The 19,232-nt window shown below is 42.0% G+C and overlaps 1 protein-coding gene across 2 annotated transcripts; it reads right to left on the minus strand.

The window, feature by feature from the left end:
* Positions 1-1,977: 1,977 nt before the first annotated feature.
* On the minus strand, positions 1,978-18,781 carry foxj1a (forkhead box J1a). 2 transcript variants are annotated; one of them, XM_079564509.1, is made up of 4 exons: positions 18,610-18,781; positions 15,384-15,903; positions 4,560-4,945; positions 1,978-2,505 (listed from the first exon to the last, which is right to left on the minus strand). In XM_079564509.1, exons 2-4 carry the CDS (start codon positions 15,891-15,893, stop codon positions 2,082-2,084), a joined length of 1,320 nt encoding a protein of 439 aa, XP_079420635.1. In that variant the 5' UTR covers positions 15,894-15,903; positions 18,610-18,781; the 3' UTR covers positions 1,978-2,081. The 2 variants fall into 2 exon arrangements, with proteins under 2 accessions (XP_079420635.1, XP_079420636.1); XM_079564510.1 differs by lacking the exon at positions 18,610-18,781 and adding an exon at positions 16,456-16,509.
* Positions 18,782-19,232: the final 451 nt, after the last annotated feature.

Genomic DNA, 19,232 nt, shown 5'->3' on the forward strand with positions numbered 1-19,232 from the left:
CCGGTCTTAATGCTTAAACCTGTTTAAAGTGTGAACAAAGTCTTGAAATCTAATCGCGTCAGATATTTCTATCCATTCAGAGTAAAAGGGCCTCAGCTCCATCAGTCACTGCAGCAAAACAAAGACATCGACATGTTTTTTTTTCTCTTTTTACATTTTCTCTTTTTAAAAACGTGCTCCTTCTGCGCGATGTAAACAGGGACAGTCCGGTCCTGCCCCGACGTCCATCGAGTCACGAGTCTCTCTCCAAAATGTACAAATCGTGACCTCAGGGTGAAGTCACATCCGCCAGATCAAACCAACACAATATTATTCCAGTTCTTCTCTTCAGTCGATGCAAAAAAAACAAAACAAAAAGAAGTTCCAAAATGTCGTTTGAGATAGAGAGAAGTTTCCAGTGAAAGATCGTTGCTCCTCAAACTGTGGGACTTTTTACTCTTTCTTTTCTTCGATTTGGCCCAGTTTTAGTTCAGCTTCAGTGCCTTAAATGGTTTGAGATCCTGTAGTTTGGTGGGAAGAGTTCGAAAACCCTGGTCTTTTGAATCCAAAGTTCCAAATTGTTCTAAAAAGCTCTTGTGCGAAAGTCGAAGCCAAATGTAATAATAACGTTTCCTGTGAATGTGACGACTGGACCAGGTTAAAGTGGGACCAGAGGGTGAACGACGAAGCTGGGTTAGCGAGGTTTCCCTAACGTAACATCTGAACATAACTCGCTCTGGACCAGGTTAAAGCCACACTGAGGGACTTTTTTTTAATTTGCTGAGCTCCTCTCAGACCTGACAATACCTGTACTGGAGCGGGACCATAGAAAGAGACTCAAATTCAGTTAAGGTTTTGCTTTTATGTGGGTGCAGTGGCCTCTAAACATCATCTTATGAGATGTTAATGATTAAAAAAAAGCCACAGAAATTATATATAAAAAAAGTTTTCATTCAATATTATTTATATTTTTATTACACTGTCCATCACAGACAGAACAGCTCATGTCCTAAAGCTCCTCAGTGCTTGTGCTTTATTCATTTATCTATTTTCATTTAACAATAGTATTGAGATGCTACTTAAATGGTCTCTTTTCTCCTTTACTTCAGCTCCGTGTGGATTTTTTCGTGTGTTTGTAGCAACTTATCCAGTAGGTTCAGCATTTTCATTGTTTTGGATTTTCTGAGGACTTTTTAGTCGCTGGGTTAGTTTTTCAGATGAACAAACCTCTGGGCTTAAAACGGCGTAAGAATCGTCAGAGCTGTTAGCCGCGAGTTAGCGGCTAGTTAGCAACATTAGCATCATTAGCCTGTATCTTGTAAACACTGCAGACTCAACAACATCTAGCTCTGGTTAAATCCAGCTCAGACTCTGATTTAGGGAGTGTCGTCTGTAATAAAGTCAGCTCTATGTGGAATATTGGATTTACACTAAACTATTCTCCAGTTTGTTGTTATTTTCTCTCCTCGGTGGAGCTGCTCCTGTTGCAGCGCCGGACACACGTCAGGTGTCGGTTTCTGGTATCGGGACCTGATGAGTGAGTATGAGTACAGGCATGTGGTATTGGCCCGATACCCGATACTGGCATCGGTGCATCCTTAGTATTAATTTGTATAGAGATAGAACATTCAATTTAAAATCAGGTCCTGGATTTGAATGCTAGGCTCAGGCTAAAGGCGTTTCTGTGATTTCTATGGGGACGGAGCGATACTGTTTACTTAAAACAAAGTCTCTCCCTCTCTCCTCATTTTGCAATCTTACAGACCCCTACTTCAAACTGGTAACAAAGATCATTGACATGTTAGTCGTGAGTTTAGTGATTTTGAGTTTCCGTATCTGTGATGTCGCGAGCCATGATTGGCCGCTCATAACTCAGCCATAACCCTCGGTCGTCCCAGTTACCCAAAGACGATCTGGGTTTGTCTCCTCGGGTTTAGATCCAGCTTCGTAGCACAGCCCTCTGGTCTAAATGAAGACTGACTCTAGATCAGACTAAGCCATTTCCAAACCGGGGCCTGACGATCTTTCCCAGTTCAGTCTCAGAGCCACGAGAGTTTGTTCTCTCGTGTAGCTCCTGTCCCGCCAGTCTTAGCCCCGCCTCCTCATAGCAGAGAGTCCATCCGTAAACAGTCGCCGCTCAGTGACCCCCCGAGGGCGCCCCCGAGGTCGAACAGCTGCTCCAGGTTGACGGTCGACCCGCACAGATAGTCTCCCTGCCTCTGCTCCTCCTCGTCCTCCTCCCGCTCCTCCTCGGGCCACGGGTTCTCCAAAAACGCGGCGGCCAGAAACGTCTCCTCGTCGAAGTCGGCGCCGCTCGCCTCCGGGACCTGGATGGGCGAGATGTGCGTCCCGCGGACCACCAGCGGGTCCTCCTGCAGGCTCAGCTCCCCGCTCAGCGCCGAGTCCAGGATGGCGTCCCAGTCGAAGTCGCCCTTGAGCGGGCCCAGGTCTCGCTCCTCGCCGTCGCAGAGCAGCGGCGAGCTCGACCTGCGCGCGGCTTTTCTCACGCCGCTCTTCGCCGCCGCACTGCAGGAAGAAACGGACATCGCCATAAGTTCAAAAGCTCTGAACACATTTTCTACAGTTCAGCTTTACCCAAATCTAAACGCTTCTTGACTGGAGAGTTTAGAGCTTACAGGCCGGGAAGTGCAGATGTTTTTTGGGTGGGGTTGGGCACATTCTTTTTTCGTAGGATGGGAAAGACCAGCCGCTAAAACCATAAATGTTTTCATCAATCCGTTACATCTTTCAAGTAAAATAAGATTCATTTCTGATCTTTCGCTTTCTTCCTCTGGCAGATCTTTTTAACTTATCTTGGTAACCTCTCACCAACCACCTAAACTGAATGCATTCTCTCCTCTGTGGCTATAGGCCAGTCTAACGCCTCATTTGAAAGCTAAGACACACAAACTGATTTCCTCACACTGTTGCCGTCACTTTATTTCACTTTTTTATGTCACTTTTATGTCACGTTTATGTCAATTTTATGTCACTTTTTGTCACTTTTATGTCACGTTTTTGTCACTTTTATGTCACGTTTATGTCACTTTTGTCACTTTTGTCACTTTTATGTCACTTATTTGCCACTTTTATGTCCCTTTTTTCAAATAAGTGACATAAAAGTGACAAAAAAGTTTTTTGTCACTTTTATGTCACTTTTAAGTCACTTTTATGTCACTTTTTTGTCACTTTTTGTTACTTTTTTGTCACTTTTTGTCACTTTTATGTCACTTTTTTGTCACTTTTTGTTACTTTTTTGTCATTTTTGTCACTTTTATGTCACTTTTTTGTCACTTTTGTGTCATTTATGTCACTTTTATGTCACTTTTTTGTCACTTTTATGTCACTTTTTTGTCACTTTTTGTCACTTATTTGTCATTTTTGTCACTTTTATGTCTCTTTTATGTCACTTTTTGTCACTTTTTTGTCATTTTTGTCATTTTTGTCACTTTTATGTCACGTTTATGTCAATTTTATGTCACTTTTTGTCACTTTTATGTCACGTTTTTGTCACTTTTTGTTACTTTTTTGTCACTTTTTGTCACTTATGTCACTTTTTTGTCACTTATGTCACTTTTATGTCACTTTTTTGTCACTTTTTTGTCACTTTTTGTTACTTTTTTGTCATTTTTGTCACTTTTATGTCACTTTTTTGTCACTTTTGTGTCATTTATGTCACTTTTTTGTCACTTTTATGTCACTTTTTTGTCACTTTTTGTCACTTATTTGTCATTTTTGTCATTTTTGTCACTTTTATGTCTCTTTTATGTCACTTTTTTGTCATTTTTGTCATTTTTGTCACTTTTATGTCTCTTTTGTGTTACTTTTATGTCACTTTTTTGTCACTTTTTTGTCACTTTTATGTCACATTTTTGACATTTTACGTCCTCGTTATGTTCATATTTTTTGACGCTATTTTGACTCTTTTCCCCCCAAGAAGCTCTTACATTCGGGTTAAGCCAAACTAGAGAAAATGTGATCGGTTCAGGTGGGAGTTAAAAGGGTTCAAGTGCATACGACACATTAGACACATTTTTATTTTTGTATATTTTGTATTTCAGATTTTACTTAAGATTTTACCCAGTTTTCTTTAGTTTGTCCATTTTTGTGATGTTTATAGTTTCACTTCCTTATTAGACGCTGACAGGAAGTGACATAGATAGAGGCAAACAATTTAAACTGTTGCCGTGCCGACCATGTTATTTCAATGGGAAATGAGCCTTTTTCTATGTCACTTCCTGTCGGGACCTTAAACTTTACAACAACAATAACTTTTCTTGCTGCTTCACTGAAATAACATGCCTGAATCGAACACATTTTCTCTAGATTGGCTTTACCCAAATCTAAAAGCTTCTTGAATAAAAGCATCAAAGAACGAGGATGAAAATGCAACAAAAACAACAAAACAACAACAAAATGTGACGAAAAAGCAAAAATAAGAAAGTTAAAAATGAGACGATAACTTAAGGGAAAAGATCAGTTTAGATGAGTTTTGTAGGTCTTAGCTTTCAAATGAGTCCTGTAGTTTGTAAGGCTTTAGATTTGGGTAAAGCGGTTAAACCTCATCATTCCTCGGTTACCTTTTGCTGTGAGCTTTCCGTTTCCGGCGGCCCCTCTCCACGGGCCACGACCCGAGCATCGTGCCCTCGCCCAGGTGCGGGTCGTAGCTGCGCTCGGCGCCCGTGGCCTCCTCGAAGTCGCGCAGCAGCCGCTGGGTCTCGGCGCTGACCGCGATGGCGTTGTTGGCGTGGAGGCTCGGCGGGGGGGGCAGCGTGAGCCGGAGCCGGTTCTGCAGCAGGGGGTTGATCTGCACGGGGGGAGGGCGCCGCTTCTTGTAGGCGCCGCTCAGGAGCCGCTCGGCGTACTGAGGGTCGATCCGCCAGAACCCGCCTTTGCCCGGCTCGTCCTTCTGCCGCGGGACTTTGATGAAGCACTTGTTCAGCGACAGGTTGTGGCGGATGGAGTTCTGTCCACAGGAAACACAAGGATCAGTGATTTTAGTGAGATATTTACTGTCTGAATGTCCACGAACTCACGTCAATACGTCTTTAAGTAACTCATGCCCCTAGAGGCCATAGGCGCCACTGCAGGTGTCGTAGCAAGTTATATTTTTTTACTCATTAAAGGAATAGGCCACCGTTTTTACATACTAAGATATGTTCTTAGCTCACTTTAGTCGAGTTAATATATCCCCGTCTGGTCTTTGTCCGTGCGCTCTGCCAGGCAAACGGAGCACATACGCAGCCTCTCCCACATGTCACATAGCTCCAAAAAAGCTCACGATAGAAGCTACCAAGCTCTTCCACGTGTTCCCTATTTAAATAAAGTTACGTGAAGTGTTTTCATGCGAAGTATATTTACACAGAAATGTAGCATGTCGATTTTATAAGCAAATAAAAAGGGGGACTATATTGTGAGGCGTAATGATACGAGGAGCAAAACGTCCGCGCAGTAACTCCTAAAGACTTCCCCCGCTCACTTCCGTCAATAACCTTTAGGAGTTACTGCGCGGACGTTTTACTCCTCGTATCATTACGCCTCACAATATAGTCCCCCTTTTTATTTGCTTATAAAATCGACATGCTACATTTCTGGGTAAATATACTTTGCATGAAAACACTTCACGTAACTTTATTTAAATAGGGAACACGTGGAAGAGCTTGGTAGCTTCTATCGTGAGCTTTTTTGGAGCTATGTGACATGTGGGAGAGGCTGCGTATGTGCTCCGTTTGCGTGACAGAGCGCACGGACAAAGACCAGACGGGGATATATTAACTCGTCTAAGGTGAGGTAAGAACATATCTTAGTATGTAAAAACGGTGGCCTATTCCTTTAATTGTCCGTGAGAGTAAATACTACGCTGACAGAAAAGACAAAGGGACAGAAGGATATTGTTCATCCAATTACACAATGGAGATCATAAGTGGTGCTAGCCCACAGTTAGCTTTGCCCGTTAGCCTGTTAGCTTCTTCTCCGTGATTCTATTAGTGTGTATTGGTGACTCCGACCCGGAAAGACCCCCCAATCATCCCATTAAGACTTGTATTACCCCCAGAGGGACTACAGAGAGGATTTATTAAGGTAAACAAGTTACTTAGTGCTGTTTTAATCCATGAGTTAAATGTAGCTGTTTCATTAGTTATTTAAATGATGTCACTGTTGAAACCCAAAAACTGTCCTTCACATTTTTAAAGCTCATAACCCAACATTATATCGGCTCAAAGTGTTTATCAGGCCGAGCTGAATCTGTAAACCACGCTGTTAATCGAAATTGAAGGCTAGTTATTTTTATTGATTTTTTTGTGTGCAATATTCAACAACAACGCTATTAACACTATACATGCTTTTCAGTCATTTGACTTTTGTTGTCATGGCGGCCATTTTGAATACCGAAGAAGAATTATGCAGTACTACATCATGTAACAATATCTCTACTCAGGATATAAATGAAAGACAGTTGATTGACAGTGGCATTGTTATGTACTGTCCAGAGGATAAGAGTAAAAACATGGCCCCAGGGAGCTGTGCGTGATGCCATTGGAAACGCATGTATACACTTATCTATAATACAAAAAGCTATGCTAAAAAATCGACCTAAATGCTATGCTAAAAATTTGCAAACCTGAAAAAAGCAAAAAATGAGAAGAAAACAAGGATGTAAACGCAACAAAAATGTGACAAAAGTTCAACAAAAAAATGACAAAAAATCAACAAAAATTCAACAAAAATGTGACAAAAATTCAACAAAAATGTGACAAAAATTCAACAAAAATGTGACAAAAGTTCAACAAAAAAATGACAAAAATTAAACAAAAATTAAACAAAAATTAAACAAAAATTAAACAAAAATTAAACAAAAATTGAAAAAAAATTAAACAAAAAATAAACAAAAATTAAACAAAAATGTGATAAAAATTCAACTAAAATTCAACCAAAAGAAAGAAAAAAAAAAACATAAAAAAGGTGACACAACACAGCAACAACGCAAGGAACAAGGTCAGTTTTGTGGGTCTTAGCTTTCAAATGAGGTGTTACACAGGCCTATATAATAGCCAAAGAGGACAGAATGCATTTGGTTTAGGCGTGTGGTAAGAGGTCAATACTTAAAACATATATATATACGTATATCTTTAAGTCCCATATGCAGGATTTGTGCAGTTATGAGTTGGTATTGTTCAAACCAGTTTTGGATTTGATTGATTTAGATCCATGATTTTCTAACTTTTCACATCAGGTCCAGATTAAGATCAAATCCAGACTAAAGCGGATCTAAAAAGGCAAACTTAAATGCACTGCTGAGGCAGTTGTTCCTCAAAAACAGAAAAACTGCACCTGCAAAGATCTCAACAGTCCCGCCCACGTATTCATTTTCCAAACGCAGTAAAAGTAAACACGTCTGGAGTAAAGTACAGATCCGTGACAGGAGGATAACCACTCTGCCGAGGAGCCGCCTTTGTCGCGGTGTTTGCCAACTTTACCGAGGCCGTTTCCGTGGAGACGGCGGTTCAGCGGCCGCTCCACACGCGACCCTCAGTGTCCGAAACATGCCTGAGTAGCCGAAGATTCACATTTGAAACAGTAGAAAAGGCGAAAGACGCAATCGTGAAGAGCTTTTTCTCATGTCTGTGACTGTTTTACGAAGAATTTGGGGGAAATAATGGGGGTAATAAGCAAAAATGAGGGAAACGAGAAAAAATTGGGGCAAAAATACGAGAAAAAATAGGAAAAATGGGGCAAACATTGGGCAAAAAAAATTTGAAAATTGCACACAAAAAAAGAGGGAACAATGGGGCAAAAATGCAGAAAAAATGGGGGTAATTGGGGACAATGGGTAGAAAATAGGGAAAAATAAAAAATTTTGTTGATAAATGGCGTTATAGTTGGAAACAGAAATAGCTAAAGCCCTTCACCGTTATATTACATTGTTCCTCTTGATGTCAACTTCCTTTGGTTAACCCCTTAACTCCCACCTGAACCGAGCACATTTTCTCCAGTTTGGCTTTACCCCAGTCCAAAAGCTTCTGGAAAAAAGGTGAGAAAATAAGACAGAACTGACACGAAAACAATGATGAGGATGTGACAAAAAAGTGAGAAAAAATTGGCAAAAAAATGACAAAAAATTGATGAAAAAAAATGATGAAAAAGTGGCAAAAATGTGACAAAAATTTACAAAAAAATTACAAAAAAATTACAAAAAAATTACAAAAAAATTACAAAAATGTTACAAAAATGTGACAAAAATGTGACAAAACAATTAACAAAAAAAGGGGGGGAAAAAAGACCGAAAGTGACAAAAAATGACGAAAAAGTGGCAAAAAGCGACAAGAAAATTACAAACAATTTGACAAAAAACTGACAAAAAATTGGCAAAGAACTGACAAAAAATTGACAAAAAAATGACAAAAATGTGACAAAAATGTGACAAAAAAAAGAAGAAAAAAAAAAGACAAAAAGTGACAAAAAATGCCGAAAAACTTACAAAAAAATTATGAAAAAATGATGAAAAAGTGGCAAAAATGTTACAAAAATGTGACAAAACAATTGACAAAAAAATGGAAAAAAAAAAAGACAGAAAGTGACAAAAACTTTACGAAAAACTTACAAAAAAAATGATGAAAAAATGATGAAAAAGTGGCAAAAAGTGACAAAAAAATTACAAACAATTTGACAAAAAATGTACAAAAAAGTTACAAAAATTAGTTGAAAACCCGGGGGTGAAAAGATCCATTCAGATGAGTTTTGTAGATCTTTCAAATGAGGCTGGCCTACCGGATTTGGGTAAAGCTGAACTGGAGAAAATGCTCTCGGTTCAGGCGGGAGTTAAGAGGTTAAATTTCATCGATCTGCGACTCTGTACCTGAACTTTGAACTGAATCACAAAGAAAATAAATGAACAAAGTCAGACAAAATGAGCAGCTGGACGTTTCCTTTTTCTATGATTAACCAAATCACCTCCAGGACAAAAACATCAGGACTTTGTTAAATAAGTCCCTGAATGTCTGGGAATTCCTAGTTAGCCATGAAGAGTTAAATCATTTCTAAATGTTGTTTGGAAAGTTAGTGTTCACACTTAAGTGTCGACCGAAGCCATTCAGAATTCCTCAGAATAATATTATCGGATTAAATTCACACTTTCTCCATTTTCATTGGAATTAAACTTCACACTGTGGTTCAAAAAAGAAATAAGAAAAAACAAACAAACATTGAATAAACACATCTTGGACATTGGCCACCTGAGTGTGCGATGTGGCTGGTTAACGATACTTTTCCCCCGATACCGATACCTGAACGATCCTTTTTTCAAAACCGATACTCCAATATTTGTCGTCTAGAACAGTGGTTCCCAACCTTTATTGTCTTGCGTACCCCTTGGGCTTTTCAGTGGGCGTCCATGTACCCCCTACCTCAAGGGTATTGCAGTTTATTTAGAAAGTAATTACTTAAAAGTGGCATTTGTAAAAAAAAGGACAATTCTGTGGTAAAATAAACCTAAAATTCTCTCAAAGCAGCACATTTTACTGTAAAATATAGCTTTTCCAATGAAGATTATGTAAAATTTCCCACTTTTTGAAATCTGAGATAGTTCCAAGTACCCCCTACTAGGTCCCCGTACCCCTGGTTAGGAAACACTGGTCTAGAACCAGAAAACAGAACAATAATGTGTGGAAGATCTGCAAATTTACAATATCGGGTTCATCTCCAGAGTCAAGAAATGTAGGGGAAAGGGGGAAGAATTTGGGGAAAATAATAGGGGTGAATATTAGTAATGAAAAATTAGCAAAAATGAGGGAAACGAGAATAAATTGGGGCAAAAATATGAGAAAAAAAAATGGAAAAATGGGGCAAAAATGCAGAAAAAATGGGGAAAATGGTAGAAAATAGGGAAAAAATAAAAATTGACAAAATGAAGGGAAAAAAGGTGCTTAAGAAATGTGGGAACAGTACTGTACTGGTATCGTTTGATCGTTACCCAGCCCTAGTGTGCGATGCTGTTTTTTTCAAACTTCGCATACAGCCACTGGTGTCCTGGGGCAGACTGCGAGGCCAACAAACTACGCCTCCGGCCACTCAGGCAGGCAATGAGTTACTGTCCAGTCACAGCATCATCTCAAACACAAGACTTCCAGCTCATCACAGTGTCTTTGTCTTGAGCTAAATCAAAATGGCGCCAAGATTTTGAATAATCCGATCAAAATGAATCGTCCTGTTTTTAGTATAAATACTTTTTAATTGTGTAATGTTTCCGGTGCCGTCAGCTCTGAGATAAAAAAAAACTCCTCAGTCGTTTAAAAAAGTGATGAAGACGTGACAAAAAACTCAACAAAAATCAGTCAAAATGTGTCGGCAAAGAAACAATAACACAACAAAAAGGCAACAAGAGCACGACTAAAAAGTGATGAAAAGGTGAGATAAAGAGTTGAGAAGCTTTTAGATTTGGGTAATTCCAAACTGGAGAAAACGCTCTTGGTTAAGATGGGAGTTAACCTCTTAACTCCCGCCTGAACCGAAAGGATCTTTTTCCTCACGTCATCAGATTTTTTTTCAATCATTTTTTTGTCGGGTGTTCAACTCATTTTTGTAACTTTTTTGTCACATTTTTGTAATTTTTTCATCAAATTTTTTATTTTATTTTTTCAAATTTTTATCACATTTTTGTCACATTTTTGTCATTTTATCGTCAATTTTTTATCAAATTTTTGTAATTTTTTTGTCACATTTTTGTCATTTTGTCTTCAATTTTTTGTCAATTTCTTGTGACATTTTTGCCACTTTTTCATCAAATTTTCGTCACTTTTTTGTCACATTTCCATCATTGTTTTTGTCTCAGTTTTGTTGTTATTTTCACAGCTTTTTTCCAGAAGCTTTTGGACTGGGGTAAAGCCAAACTGGAGAAAATGTGCTCGGTTCAGGTGGGAGGTAAGGGGTTAATACCTATCTCTCCACCCATGATGTTTTTTGAACTATTCGTTGATTTGTGCAAGAAATTGTGTTGATTTTGCTAATCCATATTGAGAAACTAACGAGAGGACGGAGCCTGTTCGCAGACTGTGTTGAATGAAAACATTGCAATAATATCGTTATACGGAGGGTTTTCCCATATTGTGCAGCCACACAGGGCAATTAATTGAAATTTAATCAAAATTGCAATCTCTACTTTGGTCAATCTCAGTTATCGTCGTGGGACTTTACAGGTTTACAGCCTTTGGCACAAACAGGACTGAGTTTGGGAGTTTGGACGAGACGATGGAACTCTTTTGTGCATTAAATGAGACTTGATGAAAGCATTTGTTTTTGTTTGAGCTGAGGTTTGAATCAGCAAGATTTATTTAACCTCTCTTAACTCCCGCCTGAACAGAGAGCATTTTCTCCAGTTCAGCTTTACCCAAATCCTGTAGGCCAGTGTAACACCTCATTTGAAAGCTAAGACCTACAAAACTAAATTGATTTTTTTCCTCACATCATCAGATTTTTTTTCATCACTTTTTTTGTTGGGCAGTCATTCTATTTTTGGCAAATTTTCGTGACTTTTTTTGTCACCTTTTCGTCAAATTATTCGCATTTTTTGTCAAATTCTTATCACTTTTTTCTCAATTTTTCGTCATTTTTTTTTCAATTTTTGTAATTTTTTGGTACATTTTTTGTAAATTTTTCGTCACTTTTTTTGTTGGGCAGTCGTCTCATTTTTGTCAAATTTTCGTGACTTTTTTGTCACTTTTTTGTAAAATTTTTCGATTTTTTTTGTCCATTTTTTTTGTCACTTTTTTGTCACCTTTTCGTCAAATTATTCACATTCTTTTGTCAAATTGTTATCACTTTTTTGTCAATTTTTTGTCAATTTTTTGTCAATTTTTTGTCAATTTTTTGTCAATTTTTTATCAATTTTTTCTCACCTTTTTCACATTTTCATCCTTGTTTCCGTCTCAGTTTTATTGCTATTTTCACACCTTTTTTCCAGAAGCTTTTGGATTGGGGTAAAGCTGGAGAAAATTTGCTCGGTTCAGGTGGGAGTTAAGGGGTTAATACATTATCATAAAATCTAATCAAATCGAGAACGATCAATATGGGGAAAATAATAGAGTTTTTTTTTTTTTTTTTTTTTCAAAATCGCCATAGTGATGGTTAACTTTATTAATCCCCTCTGAGCGATGTTAGTTCTTGTACCCATGTCTCATTATTCTGAAGAAGTACCACAGAGCAGAAGTGCCATTAGTCCGACAGATGGATTAGAGAACCACACACAACCACTGGCCCTAACCTTAAGGCCGGTGGACTCTTCCCTGAACCTCATTTTACTTTTCAACCCCTCAATGGGGCATTTTCAGAACAATGAGACGTTGGTCTAATGGGCTGACCCGGTTGTCCGCACCAATATGCAGAGCTGGATCTTTAATTCAGTCACTTTAACATGGCTTTACCCTGAACCAAGTCAAGAATCAGCAGGTGACACGACTCAAAATGACTCCTCAGATGGTTTTAGCCTCTTTTCACTAATTCCAGGGACAGCACTTGGTTTGTTTTCCTGCTGGTCTCATCAGAAATCTACATGAAAAGGCACCAGTCTTTCAATCTGCTCCAGAGGGTTTCCACTGTTGTTTGCGGTGCTAAAAGCTAAGCTAACGGTGACGGTGCTAAACGTTTGCCCTGTTGCCGGGGGAAACCGCAGGCTCGCGCTGAGGCCTTTATCCCCGGAGTTTATGGCGAGGTCTAGAGGAGCAGACTTTATTTATTGGTCGGCCCGAAGCTCACTGTCCACATAGTTTCACGTTCGTCGCTGCTCGGAGAGAAAACAGGGACGTTTAGCTTCTTCACCGACGGACGGGCGCTCTTTATCTGCCACTTTACACCGGCGAGAGCGGGAAAGTGATCTGTTTACGCACAACACTGTTTAAAAACCTTAGAGACGCCACATTTACAAGAGGGGATTTTGGATCTTGTTTAGGTACTTATAAGCGAAAAAATCTGTTCAAATTCTTTTCATCCCATTAACACTTGTATTACCCCCAGAGGAACTACGGAAAGGATTTATTAAGGTAAACAAGTTCCTTAGGTCTGTTTTGTCTTTTGTTTTGTCCCTCTGGAGGTAATACAAGTGTTAATGGGATGATTGAGGGTCTTTCATCTCCCCCTGGTGTCTCTGGCCAGAAAACCACAATTGCAACTTTGCTACACCGGGTCGGACTCACCAATACACACTAATGGAATCACGAAGAAGAAGCTAACAGGCTAACGGGCAAAGCTATCTGTGGGCTAGCGCCACTTAACCTCTTAACTCCCGCCTGAACCGAGAGCATTTTCTCCAATTCAGCTTTACCCAAATCCTGTAGGCCAGTGTAACGCCTCATTTGTAACTTTTTCGTCAAATTTTTCGATTTTTTTTTTGTCAAATTCTTATCACTTTTTTGTCCATTTTTTGTCACTTTTTCGTAAATTTTTTGTCAATTTTTTCTCGCTTTTTTGTCAATTTTTTGTCAATTTTTGTCGTTTTTTTGTAAATTTTTTGTCACTTTTTTGTCAAATTTTTCTCCATTTTTCGTCAAATTTTTCTCACTTTTTTGTCAATTTTTTGTCAAATTTTTGTCGTTTTTTTGTAAATTTTTTGTAAATTTTTTGGCACTTTTTCGTAAATTTTTCCTCACTTTTTTCACATCTTCATCCTTGTTTTCGTCTCAGTTTTGTTGCTATTTTCACACCTTTTTTCCAGAAGCTTTTGGCCTGGGGTAAACCTGGAGAAAATGTGCTCGGTTCAGGCAGAGGTTAAGGGGTTAAACAGTATTTACAGCCTTTTCTGTCAGCGTAGTATTTACTCTCACCGAAAATTAATGAGTAAAAAAAACACAACATGCTACGACACCTGCAGTGGCGCTTATGGCCTCTAGGGGCAAGAGTTACAAACCACAGTCTTTGCATTAGTGACGGATCTATGGTTCTTCACAGATCCAACGTTACAATGGGACAGTGAAGCCGCGGTTCCATAAAACACGCTTATATTCAGCACGGGTTTCCACTTTCAAATGGACCACATGCTGGAATACACATTACTGAAGGAAAAACAGACTTTTGTGAGGCGCGAACAAAACAATGCTCCCACAAATGCTGCCTTTTGGTGGAATTGGAGTTATTCAGAGGCGCAAAGGCAAAAACTAGAGGAAAGAAGCAGCTAAAGGACCATTTTGAAGGAAAGCTACGTGCTAATGTTATGCTAATAGCAGCTAAATCGATGTAGCTTAGTGCTTATTTGAGGTCATTTCCCATTCCTCTGTGCAGTTGTCAGTGTGAACGTCGATTAAAGTTTAAACATTTGAATCAGGGTCTTCTGAAACTGGGATCTTTCTCCCACATGGTTCGTTCTGCCTGAAAAAGCGGCGACCCCTGAACGTCTGTTAAACATTACCGGCCCCACGCGACGCTCGGAGGAAACTAACGGCTTCATCAATCATTGAGCGGACCAAATTAAACTTCTCTGGATTCCTGCGAGGGACCGGGGGGAGCACATGCCAACGTCCGACCAGCGCAGCAGCAGAACCCACAGCCTACTCAGCCTCTCCTCTGCCCGGGACGGTCCAAAACTTAAAACACACGGCTGAAACGAGGTCCCAGGGACGGAGAGCGGGGGGTTTAGCGACCAGCGAACTGTGGGACGACCAAATACACAACTAACCTGAGGCTTTCCTTCGATTAAACTGTCTTGGAATAAAACAGATATTGAGCATCGGCACGAAACAAGATAAACATTGGGTCTAATGAACGGAAACACGACTCAACTGAGCCTGTGTGTCTCTGACTGACTCCTGGTGTTTGTGACTCCTGGTGTTTGTGACTCCTGGTGTTTGTGACTCCTGGTGTTTGTGACTCCTGGTGTTTGTGACTCCTGGTGTGTCTGACCCCTGGTGTTTGTGACTCCTGGTGTTTGTGACTCCTGGTGTTTGTGACTCCTGGTGTGTCTGACTCCTGGTGTGTCTGACTCCTGGTGTTTGTGACTCCTGGTGTTTGTGACTCCTGGTGTTTGTGACTCCTGGTGTTTGTGACTCCTGGTGTTTCTGCCTCCTGGTGTTTCTGACTCCTGGTGTTTCTGACTCCTGGTGTTTCTGACTCCTGGTGTTTGTGACTCCTGGTGTTTGTGACTCTTGGTGTTTGAGACTCCTGGTGTTTGTGACTCCTGATGTTTCTGACTGTGTCCTGGTGTGTCTGTCTCCTGGTGTTTCTGACCCCTGGTGTTTGTTACCCCTGGTGTTTGTGACTCCTGGTGTTTCTGACCCCTGGTGTTTGTGACTCCTGGTGTTTCTCGTGGTGTCTCTGACTCCGGGTGTCTCTGACTCCTGGTGTTTGTGACCCCTGGTGTCTCTAACTCCTGGTGTGTCTGTCTCCTGGTGTGTCTGTCTCCTGGTGCTGCTGTGTGGCTGTACCTGCCATGTGGGGTCGGCGTGGCGATAGTAGCAGAAGTTCTCGGTGATCCAGCCGTAGATGGCGGACAGTGTGATCTTGGGCTTCTTGCTGGCGTGCATGGCCATGCAGATGAGCGTGGCGTAGGAGTACGGCGGCTTCACGTGAGGGTTGGTCTTATAGTCCACGTCGTCAGGGCAGTGTCCGTGAGCCACGATCCCAGGGAGGGGCATCCGGCAGTGGGCGGCGGCCGTGGGTTTGCCCGGGGTGAGGGGGGCCCCGACGCAGGCCGGGTCTCCTGCCAGGGGCGACGAGGGGGCGTCGCTGTGGCACCCGGCCGCCGCGTGACCGAACAGCGGCGGCTGTTCCCGCGTCGGGCCCAGGATGGAAAACTCCTGCAGCCACTGGAGGCTGGTGAGGCTGTCGTCCAGGCAGAGAGAGCCGCTGTGGGGCCCCCTCTGGTCCCGCTGCTCCACCAGAGCCGCCGCTCGCACCAGCTCCTCCTCCGGACAGCGCTCAGGGCTGAGGGACATGACGCTGCCACTGGGGCACAGAGGAGAGAGGGTCACACTTCACTTTAAGGACAATAAAAACAAGTTACTTTTCCAGTTAGTCCGAGCTGGACGGTCTCCCCGCTATAGTCAACTATGGACAATTATTGGAGCATTGGGGCAACATAGATGTCTTGCTCAAGGACACAACCACAGCCTGCCACAGCGCTCTGCAGGGCTTTAAGTGTAATCATCAGTTTGTTGGAATAAAGCCTGTGGTAAATATTAATCGTATCTTGCACTGAAGAGGAATTTTTATGAACCAAACTTGAGCCATTTTTTTTTAAACATACCACCTCATGAAATATTTGACCTTCCAAAGAACCACCAGGCCCAGATCAACACCAGGGCTTAACCGGAACCAAAATAGACCTAAACTGTGTCTGAACAGAGTGTCATAAGGCAGCACTACATCTGTCATAAGCACTTCAACAAAAGAACGTGTCAAGGACCTTTGTGCTCATGAATTAGGTTGTTTTCAAAAAGGATGAAAACAAGTCAAACAATAAGTTCCTCCCAAGTCCAGCCTCAGTAATGCTTTTACCTGAACAGATCCTTGTCTTCTGATGACAATCCAACACAAAGCCCTCTCTCTGCTCCTCTGCCTCCTTCGCGTTTCATTTTTTACTTTTAACTGACCCCCAGCGCGCTTTCCCTCCCCGCTGTATCCTCTGATAACCTGCTAACACTTCCACGCCCCTCCATCCCCACAGTCAGCGCGCTGCGTAAAAGTGCCAAAGCGCATTTGAAAACAGAGCCCCTCGTTCCGCTCCAGCGCCTCCTTCCGCGTCCTGGACCGGACCGCGCGAGCGAGGCCAGACGTGTCGAGGCGCAAAGTGAAACCTCCTGGAGCAGTCCATTGTTTTCACGTTAGGACGCCCATTGTCCGCGAAACGCCTCAGACAGAAGTTTCCCGAAAGGAGCTCGTCTCAAATCAACTTTTACTATCGCAGACAGTCTCTCCCCCCCTTCCCAGGGACGCCTTCGTGGGTGGGAGCCATTACGGACAGAACAATCGAACAAATCACCGTATAATGAGTGACAATTTTATAACCCGCACGTTTGTTTTTATCGTTTTATTTAAGGGCGGTAAATATGCAAAGGCGCGGGGCTCAGCGGGAGGCCGTTACGCACGGAAAGGCCGACTCAAAAGTATAAATATAAATCAGTCTTGTTTGTGAACGCTCTACAAACGAACACACATCAATGAATATCTTTTAAAAAAAAGGTTGTTTAATTAATGCGAAATGCTCTGACGATGTAATTAGCGTTTACGCAGCGGGTCGATTGTTACCAAACTGTATAAAGGCAGCACAAATCCTCAGACTTGCTGCGAAATCAAGGACTTGGCGTCATTTTTGTTCACCGACGCTGTTTTGCGTAAAGTCGCGTTTACGCTTGGACTAAAATGACGCTTAAAAGAGATATTACGCAGCTGCGGCGCGCTCTCGTGACACCAAACCGCGCACCTTGAATGTGTTTCTGGTCAAACGAACCGACATAGCCGAAAGCATTTCTCTAGTTCAGCTTTACCCAAATCTAAAATGGCCATACACTACAGGCCAGTGTGACGCCTCATTTGAAAGACCTACAAAACTGATCTGAAAGGATGTTTTTCCTCGCGTCGTCACTTTATCGACACTTTTCTGTATTTTTTTCAAGAAGCTTTTAGATTTGGGTAAAGCCGAACTGGAGAAAATGCTCGGTTCAGGTGGAGGTTAAGAGGTTTTAACCCACAGACCAAACGGATGAGCCTGTATGATTCCACCTGAACCGGTCGACGCTGTGGGCCTTTACGCACCTGACGCGCGGCACGGGCTCCGGTTACGTCCTCTCGGTGACGCGTTGGTGCTTTTCAATTATTTATTTCCCCCAAAGCCTTCGGGAAATTTAACCCTTTATTGTGAGGAGTGAAGAGTTGACTAAGGGCTTACGATAAAGTGTAACTTGGCACGGACGGTCATTACGCACGAAGATCTAGACCACAAAACAAACAGGATAATGCGAAAAAGTGTGACGTGTGTGCCATTTTACGCACAATATATAGTCTCCAGATTGTTTTTCTGTGATATGTTTTACTTTAGATTAAAAGCTACAAACACGACCCCTGGGGTATTTGACAGTGAGCTTCGCGAATATTCCGTGTGAAGGAATGTATAGCCTAACCATTGTCTCAAAACAACCACGAAATCCCACAAACCTTGCCATCTGCTTCTTGGCATCACCTTTTCACTCATGAATCCGTGCAGATACTAGAATAAAGCAGCTTCAGTCCGTTTGTTTGTGAGAGGCAGTTACGCACCTGGCACAGTGATGGAATGTGGCCTTTTACGCACGGAGCGTCGTAAACGGAATACAAAAAAAGGCGCTCGATCTTTCGCTTTTTATGAAACAGCGCGTTTGGTTATTAGTTAGTTCTAGTTCAGCTTTACCCAAATCTAAAATGTTACAGCCTATAGGCCAGGGTACAGCTAAGACCTACAAAGCTGATCTAAAAGGACGTCCAGTTTTCTGCTACTGTTTTGCGTCACTTTTTCTGCCCGGACAGATACAGAGAAAGAGTCACCCAGTTATTTGGCTAGCATGGCTTTCGTATTTTTCTTAATTTAACGAGCTAATTATCTGCTACAATGGCGTCCTACTGCGGCGCTGGATCACATGAGACGTCGTTAATAATAAATGCGTGGTTTTAGCTCACCTTTTATCCACTCGCTGTCAGTTTTTTTTTTTTTTTTTCACTTTTCGCTCGGTGAAAAGTCCGTAAACTCCAGCGTTCGCTCTGCCCTCGCTGAAAGTCTCACTCCGGACGCGTCTCCTCTCGAAGATGCGGCGCGTTCGAGCTGTGCGTAAAAGTGTGACGGCGGCTCGGGTTAATACCTGGAGGAGCGGGACCGTCCGAGCGCGCAGGGGAGGGAGGGAGGGAAGAGGGAGGGAGGTGGGCGCCATGGCGACGACGCAAACAGCTTCCTGTGCGTCCTCTGGCCTCGGCGTATCCACGGAGACGGGACTTTTATCATTCCACAGTTTGGGCTTCTCAACGCGAGGGCCGCGGCCTGGGCAAACAGGAGCGGAGTGGAAGAGTACTGGCTTCATTTGTTCACGGCGGCTTTCATGGTTTATTACTTTGATTTTGGTGTCTTAGTTTCGCACCAGTGACGCTGCGATTTTAGGCAAAAGAGAGGGAAAAAGATGGATTCAAAATAGAAAAGGGACCAATGCATGTCAGTGTTTGTATAATTGGTTTCACGGAGAGAGACATGGGTATGAAGTGGACCCTGCCGAGCCAAAAAGTGTCCTCCAGGATCTAACTAACTTGATCTG

This window comes from Gobius niger (genome assembly GCF_951799975.1).
Source record: "Gobius niger genome assembly, chromosome: 10".
Classification (NCBI taxonomy): domain Eukaryota; kingdom Metazoa; phylum Chordata; class Actinopteri; order Gobiiformes; family Gobiidae; genus Gobius; species Gobius niger.